Below are 14,690 nucleotides of genomic sequence, written 5' to 3'. Positions count from 1 at the left end.
GCATGCACCCAGGCTCAAGCTATGAATTTAGCAGTAACCATGGGCATGATCAGGCAAGCCACGGAGGGAAATATCCCACTAGAAATCAAGCAGTTAATTAGACCAGAAATTCCCACCCCACAACTGGAATTGGAAGCCTGGTGGACTCTGGTTAATACATCCTTTTCTGTGGACAGGCAAGAGCTAAGGCTTCTCATCCTGATGCCCACTGCACAAAGGTTCTTTTATGTGCACCCCGTTGTGCCACTAGGACTGCAAGTGGGACCAACCGACGTTCTGTATTCCTCGGACTCAGACAAATGGGCCAGGAATGACAACGGAAGTTGGGAAGCTGTAGATTTACAGGCATGTGTACATAAGGACAACTTGGGATTTATTTGTGATGAGCAGACTCTACAAACTCACCACCCCTGTGTGAACCCCCTAAGGGACTCTCCCCGAGAATGCAAATATGCGCTTAGGCAAGAGAATGCCTCCGCTTTTGTGTATTTGGGAAGAGGGTGTGCTTGCGTGAGGACATATTGTGAGTACCTCATCATAAATACCTTCCACATCCAACCCATGTTGCCAGGTGTTAACAGATGTTTCTGCAACCTATCTTCCATTGTAGGGTGCGATATAGAATTCACAGTCCCCATATGGACTAGGGAGGAAATCCTGTTGGCCCCTAGCCTGTTCAAATTTATTCAGCCGGTTTTCCTGGGCATGGGGCTGCGGGCGATTAGATCCTTGCTGTCTCATCCCCTTTTAAAACAGACCTTGCAAGACATTAAGAGGAGCGGAGATACAGCCGCCATGGTGGTTAAACACGATGGACAGGAAATCTCTGGGCTTTTAACACAAATCAAGGACACGGGAAAACATTCGTTCCTTGACGCGCTTCTTGGCTGGAGCCCGACTGGGTCAGCGATACTCAATGTAGCCTTGCACCCTATTGTGGTCATTTTGGTCTTCCAGATTATACTCTGTATCGCAATAATTATCTTGGGGTGCTGGCTGAGAAAGCAGTTAAAGAAAGTGGACGAGCTCCAAACCATGTGGAGATATCGTCCCCTCGTCATTGAAAAGCCCTAAGTACCGCCTTGAATCCCCTCCCCACTTGTGCGAGGGGGGGGGGCTCCCTTCCTTCATTCCTTTTCCAAGATCTTTCTTTTACTTGTAAGGGAGGGCTGTAAAGCCCAAGGGAAAGGGAGAGGGGAGAAAGGCGACGAAACCGAACCGTGGAGTGCGGACCAGCAGTGGCAAGGTAGAGCTTGCAAGGGCTGCTTCCCGAGGGTTCAGAAGTCTTCATCGGAAGACTCCCATCGGGTGCGTGCCCTGCTTTGCCACTTCAGGCTCCCATCTGAACTGGATTGCGCCAGGCGCTTCAGTTCAACAGGCCCGCTGAGACCCCCGGTTCTGCAGCCCCACATGTTTGACAACAGCGGGGACCGGTCTGGTCACAGGCTAAAGCCGCCCGATCATCCCCCTCTGGTGCCTCGATCCCACCAAGTGGCTAAAAGGTCACAACGAGTCAAATGGAGGCTCGGCCCACACTATATTCCAAATCCCTGCATCCTGTGTATGGGTTTGGGAAAACTTCTCCCTCCTTGTTCACCCCTGGATAAAGTTTTAATGGTTGAAAACTCCACTGCCCCGTCGCTCCCAGGTCACCCTGGACTTGAGGCATTTGCATAAACCTCTTCTGCGCATGCCCCAACTTTTGGGCTGGGAAGCGAAGGACGATGGGAAATGTAGTCCCCACAGCCTGTACATTATTCTGAAGGCCATCTCTCAGCCCCTCGCTTTGCCCCTATGGAAAGTTCTATCTTTTACCAAGTAAAGGGTGGGCTTGTTAGCCCAGGGGGGGGGGGGTGAGGAGAAGCCCAAATTGAGCAGAACAAACTCAGGGCATTCTTGCAAGTGTTGGATCGCTTCTTGATGGTCTAGATAACAGTCCCACCAAGTGATCCATCACTACAAGGCCCGAAGTGACTCTGGGACAGAACCTGTTCTGACCCAGAGAGACTCCCAGCAGTCCAGTGTTTGAGCTCCGTGACTCTTCCGGCGCTCCGTGATCCTGAAGGAACACAGGGAACGGAGAGGGGAAGAAGTTGCAGACGCTCAAAGCATCAGGAACCTGGTGCAGCCTCTGTTCTGACCCATTGGGACACCTGAGCGTGCAGCCCTTATCCACATAACTGTGGAAGGGACTCAGGCTGTGCATGGGCACCCGAACCGAGGAGCTTAGGAAAACCCTCTCTCTCGGGCGCCCTGTGTCTGTCAACTATCTTCTAGATTAAAAGCAACATAGGTAAAGAGCGATCTCGGAGCCCATGGCACACCTGAACAGTGGCCTTCCGGGAGCCGCTATTCCCACAGGAACGGACCGAACCTAAGTCCATTTATTTGGAAAATATTTTACAATGTCCTGCTCCCAACATGCCTTCGGCTTAGTTCATCTGCATAAACGCACTATGCGCATGCACTAACCCAAAGCGCAGGATTGGGGACATCTGGGACTTAGAGCTCCAACGCTATATGTGGGCGATGAACTGTTGATTTTAAGATTTGTCTATCTTTTACCAGAGAAGGTTGGGCCGCCGAAGCAGCCCGAGGGTTAAAAGAGGGCAGGCAGTGACACTTGCCCTCCGGAGCGCGGAGCTCCAGCTAAAAGTTCCGCCCACCTAGGGTCTCAGGGGGCCAGAACAGACTCTGCACCAAGTGCCATACTTGCAGGGGCACCCTGAGTTTGTAAAGGCGCACGCGAGACCAGGCGGAATGCTTGAACCCGGCCCCCACCGGGAGAGCCAAACGCGCGAAAGCACCCTCAAGTCACAGTGACTCCGGTATTCCCCAAAAGAAAGAAGCGCCACATAATAGGAAAACCGCTTGAGGGTGACTACAAGCCTTTCTGGGGTGATTCTGGAAAAGGGGCGCACCACAATGGCCCAAGAGACCCATTTCCGAGCAAGAGGATATTTGCATATATGCCTCCCACTTGGTCTGCGTAATGAACTGTATGTCATCATTGCCTGGCGCCTCTGTAAACCGCCCTGTCTGCCGATAGACGGCGGTGCAATGCGGAAGAAGTGAGGTGGCAGTATATCAGTTACCATCTCCCGGGCGGGAGGGGTAACATAAAATGAGGTCTTGAATGATTGTACTCATGTTTGTAGGTTTTAAGATCTATTTTTATACCAAGAGAAGGGTGCCCGCCCTTGGGTGGGCAGGCTTGTGGAAAAATTAGAGCAGGCTTTTGGAGAAATTGCGAGGCCGAACCAAGGAGTGCGGAGTTGGAGGGAGCGAGAATCAAGTTAGCCCTTTTTGCAAGGGCTCTTTTCTCGCTTCACCAAGAAACATCTCCCGGGCAAGGGCCTCTCCTGATGTGGTAGGTTCGGAGAAGCCCACCCAATGGAGTATCCGGCCAGCCTCAATACACTCCTCTCCATGATTTCCACCGCATGGTCAGGTTAGCGTGAGGAAAGGAAAATCTCCCACGCTGCTTTGCAAAGGGTCATTTGCATCTCCCCCGCCCACCGACGGGTTGTTGGCACCAGGATATGGGCACGACCTCACAGGAAGTGGGAACCAACATGCAACTCAGATCCCACCCCTGCCGGCCAGAACCTTGACTGACAGGCAGGGAACCTTAGGCCCAATACTAACTTGGACTAAAGTGTTCCTGTGTATATGTTTTACTTATTTATGTTTATCTATCTTTTACCAAGTAAAGGGGGAGTCCCCCCCTCCCAGCCAGGGAGGGACTCCAAGAGGCCCTAAAAGAGAGCCACGCTTATAGCTGACTCTCCGGAGCCCACACGGGCTCCAGATTAAAAAAAGGGGAAAGCGGCCAATGGATCAACTTCCCCGAACCTATTGCAACAGGAGAGGCCTTTCCGCGGCCGTGCTCCCCGGTTCGGGTTGTTGGTCCATGGGCCCGCACTTCCAGGCGTATGCTTTCCCCCTCCGCAAAGCCGGGAAGGCATGAAGAACGAGGTGCTTTAAGGTTGAAGGAAGCAATCTAATGTCAACTAGAGAAAACTGTAAACTCATTAGGAAAGTTGGTTTTGTAAAAATGCTTCAACAGAATTTGCTAAATGTTGTTCAAAAGAGGTATAAAAATGAGCAAAGTATGTGAAGATTTCTCCCAGAATCCTATTGTTCATTCATTTGCATGAGTACCCTGGAGACCCCTCTAGATAGGGTCTCCCCAGGTCATGTGAACGGACCTCCGACGAGGTCCGAGCTATGTCGGATATTTCCGTTTAGAGCATGCTCCGACAGAAGCTCGGCTTCACTGTGGGCAACCTGGATACAAGGGGGGGTGGGATATCCGCAGCAGACTCCTCGGCGCCGCCAGCCTCCTCCCCTCCAGAAAAGGACTACAGACAAGCCAAATGAGAAGGGAACCCTCTTCTGTACCCAGCGCGGAAGTTATCGAGGGGGGGAGAAGAAGAAGCCTGAAGACCAAAGGTTAGAAAATAGACAGATGAATTATGTACTAGCATAGTGTTAGGATTTTATAAGTATGAAATGTAACACGGAAATTTTGAATGATTTGCCTGGCGAATCCGTGGATAATATGTAATGTTTATTTCCTATCCAATCAACTATTGCAGCCTAGCCGGCCTAGACTGCGCATATGATTTTTGCTTTTAAGTAATCTTTGATTCAAATACTTTGTATTATGTGATTTTACCATGTGTTTTTGTGGATTTTATAATGCTACATGAAATGCTGAGTATGCACAATGTATCCCAACAGGCCTCCCTGTAAGCATGAACGCCAAGGAAGGATCTGATGGCCCATTGGCATTTTTAAAATTATGTTTTGAGTAGCTTTAAGATAGTGGCTCCAACCTTTTTGCAGGTAGCCGGTATTCCCTAGTAGACACCTCATGCTTCAAGGGCTCACCGCCCGCTTACCGAAACCCCCGTTTTCCTTTTTCCATCTTTTATACATACGAGACTTTGCCACTAGACGGTGACGTCAGTCTCGAGGGGGGGAACTGTGAGAAAATGACCCCTCTGTCACAAACATGGTTGCCAGGGCGCCTGGAGAAGTAAGCTTGCATCCGCCTGGCCAGTGAATGCGAGCCAAGCTATCCAGGGACTGTGTAAGACTCCCGTGTACCTATTACTAAGTATGCAAGTGCTTGAGACGGGCACAGAGTGTCTGCAGCCGCACACAAACATTTCCCCGCTACCGCGTGGAATCCGCCATGGCGAGGAGGAGGCTACGCCGCAACGGAGCTGTCCAGGCGAACGGTGTTGAAGCGCTAAGCATGGAAACCACTGTGTTTCGCTTACACCACATGTAGCCATCTTCCTGCCTGGTGGGGTTTCATTCCTACTAAGTGGGAACCTCACGTACACACCTTGAGTCATTCCTAGCCCGCAAGCAACCTATCTAGTTTATAAATGGATTAATGGCTCCGCTATTAATCCTGATTGCCAAGTAATATCCTGAACAACAGGCTTCGCCCAGGAGGTGATGAGAAAGAGGAAGGATCTCTCCTGATACATCCTAGCCCTTTTGTCTACACCGGAATACCTAGGTTCATATCTGATTCTCTATTGTCCCTTTCCCAGTTAATCCCATCTGTTCCCAATCACCCAACCATTCCCATATTGATATCAGCGGAGCCGCCCCAGGCCCTGTCGCAACTTGGAAGTTTCCAGGATGCCCAGGATGAAGGTGATGTTCATTGGTTGAAGTACACACCCAATCAGGTGTCGCCATTGACTCGCCATTGGTCCAGCCGATGTCCAGCCTTCCTGGTCATCAGCAGAACCTCCCATTACCACTCCCAGTCACCTCCCATCCCCTCAGGACTGAGGTGACTCTATATAACTTGTGGACTAGCTACCCACAGGTGTGCCTTCTACTCAGTAACCCCCATTCCCGCTGTGTAGTTACACCCCCGATTCCTGATCAGTTTCGGGACCTTTCCCCCCATATCCTCTATCGTCGCCATCGGAGCCTTCCCTGGAGTCTGCGAGAGGTAGTATTACCCTGTATGTCCATCCTTTATGTTCCCCTATCGATCTCTCTATATTTCCTAGACCTGTGTGAATGTGTGATTGATTTTGTACCTTGGATGAAAGAACTATTGTTTCAAATAAACCACAATTGATTTTACTAAATTAGAGTCCTTTATTGAGCATTGACCATCTGAACGGTTGAGCCTCGTATACACAGATAACAAAGATTCCTATTGGGACAACTGTCTCTCAATCTAATTCCCCAATCTCATTTTGAGAGCAGTTTCCCTAACAACAGCTATATCACATTGGGTTTCATAGGGTGGCTGCTGTTGAACAGTAGTAAGTAACCAGGTCTAATTGAGTTATGCAAGTCAGGGGTATCAAGTCACTCAGAGGTTCCTGCCAGGCTTTGGGTTGCCAACCTCTAGGTGAGGTCTGGGGATATCCCAGAATTACAACTGAACTCCAGACATCTGTTCCGCTGGAGAAATGGCTGCTTTGGAGGGTGGGCTCTATGGCATTATACCAAGCTGAGACCTCTCCCCTCCTCAAACGCTACCCTTCTCTGTGTCTACCACAAAATGTTCATGAATTTCCCCACTGAGAGCAGGTTACCCTAGGTAGACCTAGCCCCAACTAATTTTCCCTAAAAGGCAAAAATAGACCTGAAAAGGACCCTGCCCCCTCCTGCTGCCTTTTACTCACTTAAATGCAGCCTGGAATAATGTGGTTGCCTAGCAACAACAACTAAGGGAGTCTACTACTTAAAGCTACAGATGCTCCTTTTATCATTTCCAGATTTTTTAAAGTCCCCAATGTATTTTTTTAGACATGTATTTTTCTGCAAATCTGGGACCCTTTTCAGGTTTGTACAAAGATCTGTCCTGCCCATTCATAGCTCCAATCACCAGATTTAGGTATCCAAAGATTGGCTGACTTTGCTATTAGAATACAAAATGTCTTTACTATTTACTCTGTTTCCCCCAGTCTGTAAATAATATATTACATAGCAATACATGGTGCAATGAAGATCACACGAAAAACCAAATCAAACATAATCACTGCCAAGTGCCAACTTCTTTAAACAGAGCAAGCTGCAAAAGTGACTCACTGCTATTGGTCAAACACAAAACTCTCCAAGTATTTTAGAAGTATTACATCATAATCTGCTTTAGCTCCAGGTGACCACTAAATATCTATTTATTGAATTCTGAAGCATTCCAGTTTCAACAAGGCTGTTAAGAAATCCTGGGACAGTTGAGCATGGCTCTGTCAACACAATTAAATTATTGTAAACTAGCTACATCATAAGACCACAAAGCTAAACACTCCAGGATACTACTGTACTCAACTGCACCTTCTAATAATCATTACCACTCCAATGTGCTGGACATATTGCAGACCACTAAAGTGGTGTAGCGACTTCCTAGATATGTGAGAAATGAGTTATAGGTTTTCCTGCAATAAAGCCCTCTGGTGCTAATGGGAGTTTCCTTCCTAATAAGTGTGCTCAGCATTGTAGGTGTAAGACCAGTAAGCACATGTGCAAGTGGTCTCTACAATCCCTCCTGGCTTTGCAAAGGTCAAAGACTGAAAGGGGATTAACTGGCAATCCTCATGTAAACTCCAACTGTGATGTGCTTGATTGGAGTACCTCTCTAAAAAGAAGAAAAAATGGAAAATGCAGTCCAATCTATTCATGCAGTATTCTTTACATAGGACTGTATTCAGGCACTGTTAGGATAGATTACATAGACAGTTCATATGCACAACCCAACCCTAAAACTGCAATCCTAACATATTTTAGGATCAGTTCACACATTTTGTGTGCAATTTATAGGGCAATCCTAGGAACACTTTATTTGAAGGAAGCCCAAATGAAAGGAAGCCCAGTGGAATTCTAAGTACACCTGAACAATCCTAAACAGGTCTATTCAGAATCCAACTCAGTTCTATTCAATGGGGTTTATTCCAAGGATCCCTTTGTGGGAAGCATCTCCCCGACCTCTCTGTTTCCCCTCAAGGATTAATGCAGTTGGTAACAGATCTGAACTGTCTTACAGATGTTGGTTCTTGTGTGCATTTGTGACAGGACTGCTTTGACTTGCAGACTCTGTTCTGCCCACTCCTCCATGGTGCGCCAACTCCTGGAGGGGAGTTTACTTCTTCCTTTCAGTAGGGTAACTTGTTGCCACCACCTACCCTTGGGGGAGGAGAGGTTTCCTGCTAGGAGGAACAAGCCTCCTAGCTCCTCTTCCCAACCTGATGCTCTGCCTCCACATCCTCTGTTACCTAGAGCCTGGGACCAATTGCAACTTTGGGGCTCCCCTCAAGAAATAGTCACATGCACACAGATTGCTTCCCTCCCAACCTGGGGGCCCTTCCTGCACTAGCGTGTTCAAGATGGTGGGAGATCTAGGTGGTACAGAGACTGAGAACCAAACTCCAAAGTAAAAGAAGATTTATTGAAAAGAAAATACATACAAACATATTTAAGTGCAGCAATGGATCAACAAACAGATTTCAAAAGAAAACCGGTCATAAATTAATCCCCTTTCCGTGTTCTAGACATATCCTAACTGATGAAATTTAGGGCAAGTGCTAATAATCTTACAAGATTCCTATCTATCTCCCATTATTTGGGAGACTGCATGGTCAGAAAAAGACAGCTGCCTGCTTGCAGACCAGAGCACTGCATCCTCCTCTGGTGAACATTTCATCTCCATCCACTTTACATCACTCCCTTGACCAGTCCACTCATGTCACAGGTGCATCCTGGAAGCCCTCGTGGAAGGCATTCTGGGAAATCTCTAGGAATCACTCAGAAACTTTCTAGCATCAAATGTATTAGTTGGTTTTTCTACGAGTGCCATTAGCATACGTACAGATGTAATCTAGTAGACCACTGAACTAGCTCCTTGTCACTTCCAGAGGGGGAAAAATCCTCATGTTTACAACTGGGGGGGGGGTCAGGCCTCCTGTTCCTTGACAATCTGCAAGTCTTTTAGGATAGCATGTTTACACTCTTATAATTTGCTTCCTCAAGTCTTTTAGCTGTGTGAATTATCTCCACTGTGGGTAGACTAGCAACACATTTTATTTATAGAGTTTGACAGGCCTCATCCCCTAAGACAGGTATGTCAAACATGTGGCCCGGGGGCCAAATCAGGCCCCCGAAGGGCTCCTATCCAGCTTCCGAGCAACTGGCTGTCATTTGCTTCCTCCTCCCTACCTCTTGTTTCCTTCTGCATAACAGCTTGCTCTGCAAGGCTTGCTCAATTGCACAGGAGCTACAAAGCAAAAGCTCTATTTTCTCCATTGGTTGAGGCTCCTTCCTTGGGGAGGAAGGGGGAAAGGCAGAACTGGTTTTTCCAGGCTCTCTCAACTGCACAGCAGAGCTACTGACCCAAGCCTCTCTCCCTTCTATTGGCTGAGGCTCCTCCCTCCTCTGTTCCCTGGGGAGGGAAGGAAAGAGCCAGAGCTTCCTTGGCCCAGTTCCCTGGATCTCATGAGAGAAATACACCTCTAAGAACAATGAGTGTTAATATTTTAAGCATGTTTTAAGTTTTCTTTTTTAAAAATTCAGTTGTGTTTGTCTGTGTCCTTTATAAAGTTTATATCTCTGCTACCAAAGCTTAAATAGGTACACACATGGCTTGACCTGACATGGCTCAGACCAATCTGATATGGCCCAGCCCAACAAGGTCTCATTTATGTAACATCCAGGCCTCATAACAAATGAGTTCGACACCCCTGCCCTAAGAAGTTCTTTCAGTGGCATAACAATAATAACAACAACAACAATAGCAGCAATTGACATAGCTACAGCTACAACACACTCTCCTAAACAGCAGATAGGTCCAAGTAGGCAGCCGTGTTGATCTGAAGTAGTAGAACAAAGTAGGAATCGTTTTGTTTCTTTATCTTATTACATATGCTAAACCCACTTTCACCAAGTATGGCGATACATCCACAGTATTCCAATGTATTTCTCTTTTAAGAGAGTGTATCGGAATAATGCTTTTGTATTGACATACTCAAACAAGGGATATTGGCTGATTATCTCATTACATATACTAAATCCATCTTCCACTATATTTTAATGTATTTTTTCCTAATGGCAAACTAGAATGATGTATATATTTGTTACATGTTAAAAGGTAAATTAGTTGGACAAGAAAAACTTCTGGGAAAGAAATGCCCTCATTTTGACCCAGGTTTATTAGCAATAGAATAATTAACAGGCATTCTCACATTCTGACATGTTACTGTTTTATGGTTTCCCACGCTAATGCAACCCAGATCAAAGGTTTTCTGAATTTGTTAATTTTACTATTCTGCTATTGGTTTTTAACTTTGTACCACTTTGCATTCCAAACCCCAAGCTATATGTGTCTCTGCTTACTGTACCTCATTCCTCGTCTGAAGAAGTGTGCATGCACACGAAAGCTTATGTTCTGAATAAAACTAAGTTGGTCTTAAAGGTGCAATCGACTCCTATTTTGTTCTCCTAAACAGCAGTGCAGTGACTTAAAAGTAGACAGGAGTGTCTGGTTCAAATGAAAATGCAGCACAGAGACCTACAGTTTCTTGCTATTAAAAACATATATATGCTAAAGAGCCACAATTTAAGTCTAAAAGCAGAAGAAAGCGTAACTATAATGTCAGTTTATGTAGTAACACCGCCCAAGACGATGTACAGAATACCTGGACTATGATGGGAGGAGGTGCATTATCTTTTTATTAACCCCCTTTATTGAAAAGAACATACAGAAGAAAATGGTCCCAGAACAGTTCTCGTGATATTGCCTCTCTTCATTACATAAAATGAATGGCTGTCCCAAGAGTTCAGAATGCCACAAAACTCTTTCATCCGCTTTCTTAATGAGAAAAAAAAAAACAAAGACATCGCTGGTATTTATCCCTTATTATTGCTGTCTCTCACTTCTTTTACTGTCTCTCTTGTTCACCACCACCATCTAAATTTAGATAGTATGATCTTTGGGGCAGAGACTGTCATTTGCTTATGTTAACTGAAGGAGTTCTGACACAGATTGTGCTTTGTCAATAACACAAAATAATAAACCATGAACTTCAGAAATGGCATCTGGCCTTTTACTGCAGTTTTAATCTAGCATCAGACTTACTATATACCTTTTAAAAAAAAAAATCTCTGTCCCTGTCCCTGTCTAAGCCACACTGGCCTGATCTTTGTTCTAAAACACTGCAAAAGCATCTTATATTTAAACATCTAATATAACATATATCATTTATTCAACTTTATTGTAAAAATGTGATTTGATTTAAAGCCTTTAATAAGCACCCAACTTAAACACTGAAAGCCCTTTAAGTGAAAAAGGTCAGAATAAACAGGAAGCAAAAAAAAGAATCCTTCTTAGGGTTGCCAGCCTCCAGTGGGGCCCTGGAGATCTCCCACTTTTACAACAGATCTCCAGTTGACAGAAATCAGACCCCCTGGAGAAAATGGCTGCTTTGAAGGATGGACTGAAGGAGTAGCACTTGGTAGCACTGTACCAAGCTGAGGTCCCTCCCCTCCCCAAACCCCGCCCTCTCCCAGATCCACCCCCAAGATCTCCAGGTATTTTCCAATCCAGACCTGGCAACCCTACCCCTCATAGGAATTCTGAAGTAGCCTCCCCCCCTCCCCATTCCTAGCCTAGCTGGAGCTCTGCTGGAAGGTAAACAAAATTGGATTTGATATAATAGAAGAAACTGTAACCTCAATAATGGGGGTCATTTTTCTTTGATTAAGTCAAATCCAGCAGAGAACAGGGATCTTTTTGCTGAAAAAAGGAGGCCCTAATCATGATTTGTTTTTTAGGAGGGAGGGGGCTTACGCTTGCATCCTCCCCCTTCCCTCCTCCAGTTGCTAAATGAGGGGTTCCTCTCTTGGATGCTGAATGAGGAACCTTAACGGAATGCCATATTCTGTAATCATCCTTTTCTAGGCTGGGCAAAACTGACTGGACTCTTTCTGCTGGGAGCTTCCGATCGTCTTCCAATTGGCTGGGAGAAATGACTGCAGCAAATAGAGAATAAATTATGCAGTTCAACTGCCACAAAGTGCAAGTGTGTGTTCTTAGAGCTTTGCAGTAGTACGCTCCCTTTCAATGAACATTGGGGAGTTCTGCCTATCGCCCCCGTCCTCTTGCATAACTGCGATGCATCCCTCCTGTCATAATTTCTGCACTGAAACTCATACAGGTGGTTTTCCTGAATGCATCTTGCAGCACTGTGCACAAAATCCCAAATTCTTCTCCCCCCACACTCCAGCCTGAACACTACATAGTTAAAGAGTTTGCATTTGTAGTGAAAACTAAATTACAAAATTGGATTGAGACCCACGAATTTACCTCCCCCCCCCCCCAAAAAAAAGGCGATCATTTCTCTCCTCCCCACATAGAAAGACACGAGATAGTTACACTGGTTTCTACTCCAATCAACGCCTCTCTAAATGTTTGATTCAGGTGGGTAGCCGTATTGGTATGAAGCAACAGAACAAAGTGAGTCCAGTGGCATCCTGAAATCCTTAAGAGTTTTATTCTGGGTATCCAACAAAGTTTTACTCTGGGTATAAGCTTTCGTGTGCATGCATACTCCTTTTGAAGATTATACCCAGAATAAAGCTTGATTGGTCTTCAGAGTAGAACTGTACACAAACTTTGTTCTCTAAAAGTTCAATGGGACACTGTAGCCCACTTCTCAGGTTTTATAACGGACCCCAAATATTGCCCTTTCTCATTTCCCAGCTTTGATTATTCTGATAGCCTTAAATAGAAACAATGCTCTCCAGTCCTTTTTTTACAAAGATCTACTCTGACTCCATTCAGAACACCAAAAAGCTAATAAATCTGTGTCTCTGCATGTAGCTCCACTTCCTTGCATACCTTTCGTAAATCTCGCCATAAAAGCTACACTTAGCGCCTGCGACGGGGGGGGGGGGGGGGTCCTGTGGAAAATGAGCTCAGTACTGGCACCAGAACAATACTTTCCCATGGAAACAGAGGCATATATTCTTAGTAACTCCACTCAAGTTTCACATTACATTTTCACCAGATACTTTTTGCATAAAGTTTTATTTAAATTTGCACAATACATTGTCAGCAGTTTTGTCTGCATTTTACCATATATCATGCATAGCCTTCCCAATACCCTTTATCTGTCCTGATTGTGCAAAAGGCAAAAAGGGCTCAGTAATCCCGATAGAAGAATGCAAACAACGTCAATGCACAGCTGAACTGCAAGCCCTGCCTTACAGGAACTGTGTGTGCGTTTATGTGCGCGCGCGACTGTGTGTGTGTGTGTGTGTGTGCGTGCTGCAAAAAAAAGCACATACTAAACAGGAAATGCAACTGAGAGCTATTCAAAGCCTCAAACTTCAAAATGCAATTGCATCCCGAAAATTGCATGCATGCAATTTCAAAATGCATGAACGACTTTTTGCATATTTGCAAGGAACATAAGTCGGAGCCTTACCTCTTTGCTGAGACATTTTCCCCTCTGCTTTGATGGGGGAGGGGAGCACAAAAGACTTTGCCTTCTCTCTTCAGTAGCTAGTTTGCAACAAAGATGCAAACTGCAACCGCTCAATCTTCATGCAACTGGAGTTTTTCTGACTCCCTACAACAGAGCTCCTTGCAGAGGAAAGAACTGCAATTGCACACCTTGAAAAACAGATTGCAAAGTGGGTTTCTCTATTGCAATGGTAAGGAAGGCTCTGCTGCACCTACATGATGGGCCAGGGCTGGCAGCTAAAAGCTCCAAACTTGGATCCGAGAGTCTCAGTGCGCAGACGTTCTTTCTACGACCAGAGCTTTGATTTCTGGGTAATGTAGTTCCTGCGGAAATTCCACGGAGTTTTTCGTTACGATGATTCCTTGGTTTGATGTTCTAGGAGTCATCTATTTCGAGACATCAGGGGGTGAAAGGAAATCTTAGATCCTATCAAAAAGGTAAGTAGGAAATGGAAACGGCAGCTCACCGTTTTACAGTCTGTAGTCCAGAGCAGCTGAGAAGCGTTAGGTAGTGTAACTACCTTGCAAGACATCTTTTCTATCTATTTGCAGTTTCATAATAACGGATGAATTGCTATACTGTATTATCGTCTATGTATTCCATCTCTCTTCATCAAGTGATGGCCGATTCTCAAAGTAGGGGATATTGGCAATATAGGCAAACCCACAATTTCCCCCTTCTTTTCTAAGTATATTAATTTGCCATTAAACATGGAAACTGGAATCTTATCTGAGGTAGCCATTGATACTATTCTATTAATGGGACTGCTAAAAAATATCAAATAAAAAATAATACTGCGTGTAAATTTTAATGCTATACTAATTTGAATTTTTTTTTCATTTCACATTAAATGAAATCCAAGTTATCCAACCTTTTACATTGACTCAGTCCATAACGATGCTGACAATATGCGTTGTTTTAAAATTGCAGACTGTGATGTTTCACCTCAATATTTAATAAGTTGCTTTCAATCAACCAGAATCTTTTCATCTGATGTTGGATCAAAGGAAAGTCTTTTGATATTCAGGATTTTGGTATTGAAATTCTTGCTGGAAAAATAATACATTGATGATGGCTGGCCTCAGTTTTAACATCTGTTTTCTTATACACATATAACCAATGATACATTATTCTAATAAGTACTGCTGCCTTAATCATCTTCACTCATATCCACCCCTGAAAAAC

At 45.2% G+C, this 14,690-nt stretch overlaps 1 protein-coding gene across 1 annotated transcript in view; it reads right to left on the bottom strand.

Annotated features, from left to right (window-relative positions):
- The window catches only part of MAP2K6 (mitogen-activated protein kinase kinase 6), a 129,278-nt gene extending 115,469 nt beyond the window's left edge, over positions 1–13,809 (bottom strand). Inside the window, exon 1 of the mRNA XM_060252309.1 lies at positions 13,467–13,809. Coding sequence (XP_060108292.1) covers positions 13,467–13,482 — 16 coding nt within the window. The 5' untranslated portion in view covers positions 13,483–13,809. The remainder of the gene's footprint in view (positions 1–13,466) is intronic.
- Between the last annotated feature and the right edge of the window lie 881 nt (positions 13,810–14,690).

This window comes from Heteronotia binoei, chromosome 13 (genome assembly GCF_032191835.1).
Source record: "Heteronotia binoei isolate CCM8104 ecotype False Entrance Well chromosome 13, APGP_CSIRO_Hbin_v1, whole genome shotgun sequence".
NCBI lineage: Eukaryota > Metazoa > Chordata > Lepidosauria > Squamata > Gekkonidae > Heteronotia > Heteronotia binoei.
This window is presented reverse-complemented; position numbering and strand designations above follow the sequence as displayed.